This window comes from Pundamilia nyererei, unplaced genomic scaffold, assembly GCF_000239375.1.
Source record: "Pundamilia nyererei isolate P.nyererei 1_Seehausen unplaced genomic scaffold, PunNye1.0 scaffold00401, whole genome shotgun sequence".
Taxonomy (NCBI): Eukaryota; Metazoa; Chordata; class Actinopteri; order Cichliformes; family Cichlidae; genus Pundamilia; species Pundamilia nyererei.
This window is the reverse complement of record NW_005187802.1, coordinates 26,931-29,772: the sequence shown is the minus strand read 5'-3', so window position 1 is coordinate 29,772 and position 2,842 is coordinate 26,931. Positions and strand designations below refer to the sequence as shown.

General features: G+C 38.8%; 1 protein-coding gene across 1 annotated transcript in view; it reads right to left on the bottom strand.

Moving 5' to 3' along the window:
• Window positions 1–2,234, bottom strand: part of LOC102206452 (D-beta-hydroxybutyrate dehydrogenase, mitochondrial-like) — a 3,331-nt gene extending 1,097 nt beyond the window's left edge. Inside the window, exons 1-3 of the mRNA XM_005753100.1 lie at window positions 1,907–2,234; window positions 1,298–1,450; window positions 1,077–1,210 (exon numbers count right to left, since the gene is read on the bottom strand). Of these exons, the coding sequence (XP_005753157.1) occupies window positions 1,077–1,210; window positions 1,298–1,450; window positions 1,907–2,234 (615 nt within the window). The remainder of the gene's footprint in view (window positions 1–1,076; window positions 1,211–1,297; window positions 1,451–1,906) is intronic.
• Window positions 2,235–2,842: the final 608 nt, after the last annotated feature.

The window sequence follows — 2,842 nt, the reverse complement described above, 5'->3', positions numbered from 1 at the left end:
GGGGGGGGGGCATTGGTTGCTATTTTAGTCATCTGTGGTCTATACGTAACAGGTAACTTAGTAAAGAACCAGGTTTAAATTGCATTTAGAGGCACTATGTTAATAGCTGCCCATTGCAAAAACACATTTAAGGACAAAAGGAGAAGTGGGTGGCCTTTAAAAATGCTACAGCAGATGAAAAGCATCTTAAGAAATAGGGGAAAAAACCCCAAAAAAACCCACCTAATCAGAAACATTCTCAGTGGAAGGCTGGCTGTCAAGAAGCCATTCTTATTGAATGGAAAGAGGGAGAAAAGGCTGAAAGGCTGAGGTGTGGAAAATTACACAAGAACTGGACTAAAAAGCTTTGACAACTGTTCTGATGGAGTGATGAATCCATATTTGACATTTTTGGTTCAAATGGCCATCATTTTTACAAAAGGTCGGGAGAGTGGTACAACAGTGACTTTCTTGATGCATGCTCAATCATCCAGGTAAGCAAATCCCAAATAATTGATTCTGAAACCTGCAGTCAGCTGGGACTGAAGAAGTCACTTGGATAAGTGAAAAAATGTTTCTCACACTGAAAATGTTATGTCTAGATGAACAGAATCATTTTTTTTGGATACAACAGTGAGTGTCTACAGCCATCTGTAAAACACGGTGGGGGCTCTGTCATGGTTTGGGGCTGCATTTGAACCACTGGTGTAAATTAATAGAATTATGAACAGAATCAAAGCAGCCAAATTGTTCTGTGTGTTATACAAGTGTGAGAACCAGATGTTTCTCTGAATCCTGTTCCTAAAAGCAAAATAAATAAGCATTGGAATGTCTTGGAAAATCCAATGAAAACATACCATGGTTTTTCATTAGAATGTGATGTCCCACAGCACTGGCAAAAACCACTCTGTACAGTGTAATTAAAATTAAAAAAAAATTCAACTTCACTTACTCAATGAACCGTATTCATAGAAAGACTTCGTTCCCATTCCCCTCACAGGCATAACATTTTATGTACCACAGAATTACTAAATTTTCTACTTCATGCTTTACAGTGTCATGGGATGTTTTTGTGTATCTTTTCACCCATTCGGTACCTTCACGCCAAAACTAGCCATTTCCACTCTTAAGCAGTCAGCAAATGCCTCCAGTCCTCTCTTTGACACACTGTATGCTCCCATGTTCAAGCAGTAGAAGAAGGAAAAGATACTTGACACAAAAACCATCCGACCTGAAAACATTACACAAGCCTTTATTATCCATAACGCCACTACAGTATAAATGTGAGGACAGTAATGTAGCTACACATGGAACTCACCTTTGCTGGCACGAACCAGCGGTAGGAAAGCGATAGATGTCCTAATGGATCCAAACAGGTTAACATCCACCATGTTTTGGAAATCTTCAATAGTGCTCCATTCGATCTCGGCCCAGTCTGAGATCCCAGCATTGTTCACAACTGCCCACAGACCTGACAAACAATAAAATCCCACTGACCCTACTTTTTTCTTTAGAGAAATGTAGTTTTAAATAAAAAACATGCAACATGTCATGGATAGACCAAATAGACTAGAAAGTTATTTCTAGAAATAAAACTTTGTAAAAGTTTTATTTCTTGCAAAAACAGAAACTGAACTGGCCTTTGGAAAGTTGACCTCACAAGCTAAAAAAATTAAAAGACTGGATTTACTGTGGATTCAAGACTTTTCATTATTCACCTTTGCCTTTTAATCTGTAACTATCATTGAGATTTTATCCTTACATATTTAAATACAAACAAGTCAAGAGATAAAGATAAAGAGATAAAGAAAAGTCAAAAGTTTGTCTTTTCTTTATCTATGGAAATAAGCAAACAATAAAATACAATTTTCTCCTTTTTGCCATGGCTAATCTTTAATACATTTTTTCCATTGAGCTAAACTCCTACCTTTCTCTGGCAGGTTCTCCTGCACCATTTTCTTTGCCTGCTGCAAGTCTTCATCCCTTGTGACATCCAACTTGAGGATTTTTAGATTACTGGAGCTCTGTCTGACCAGGCTCTGGGCTCCAGCTCCTCCTGGAGACAAACACCCAGCAAAGACCACAAACCCCTTTTGGTCCAAACAGCGTGCCAGGTGGTGCCCGAAGCCACTGTCACAGCCTGTTATCAGCACAGCATGGCCACAGCTGTCCAACACATGGTTGGAGCGGTAGATGGAAATAAGCTTGGAATAGATGAAGAGGAGGATGGCAGTGATGGGGATGATGCTGACCATTTCGATGAGGAAGAAAATGGTGATCATGCTGCTGAAGTTTCAATGAACTACTGTGCTAGATGATTATCTGTATAGATGCACGGTTGATGAGGTTCAGAGGATAGACTGGCCACCTTCCTTGGCATGTGTAGAATATATAAATAGCTTCACCAGAAAGAAAGAAAACAGAAACAAGATTCAAAACAAGTGAAAATAGACGAAATCTTTTCTTCTAATAGAGAAAACGTTTCTTCTTGAAACATTAAAAAAGGCCACAAAATAAAGATTAACTCTTACCAGAAGTGTCATCTCATGTTCTGGTGAAAGGGAGTGCAGTCTTTAAATAACAAGTCATCAGGTGAACTCTGCCAGGACGACAAAGTCAGATCAGAGTTTTTTGTTTTTTTTTTACAAAATGCCTCCGGCTGCTTTCATTTGAGACATATCTTTGTAAGACATCATATGTGTACTGGAACCTTCACACAATTATGTGGGGATAGCTTTTGTGGCTTTACCAAGAACTAAAGATTACAAAAAAGTACAGGAAGTAAAGATTATACAAAAGGGTATTATACAGGGGCACTGCAAACAGCCAAAGTGTTTGTTGCCTCAGTTCAACAAGTCAGTAG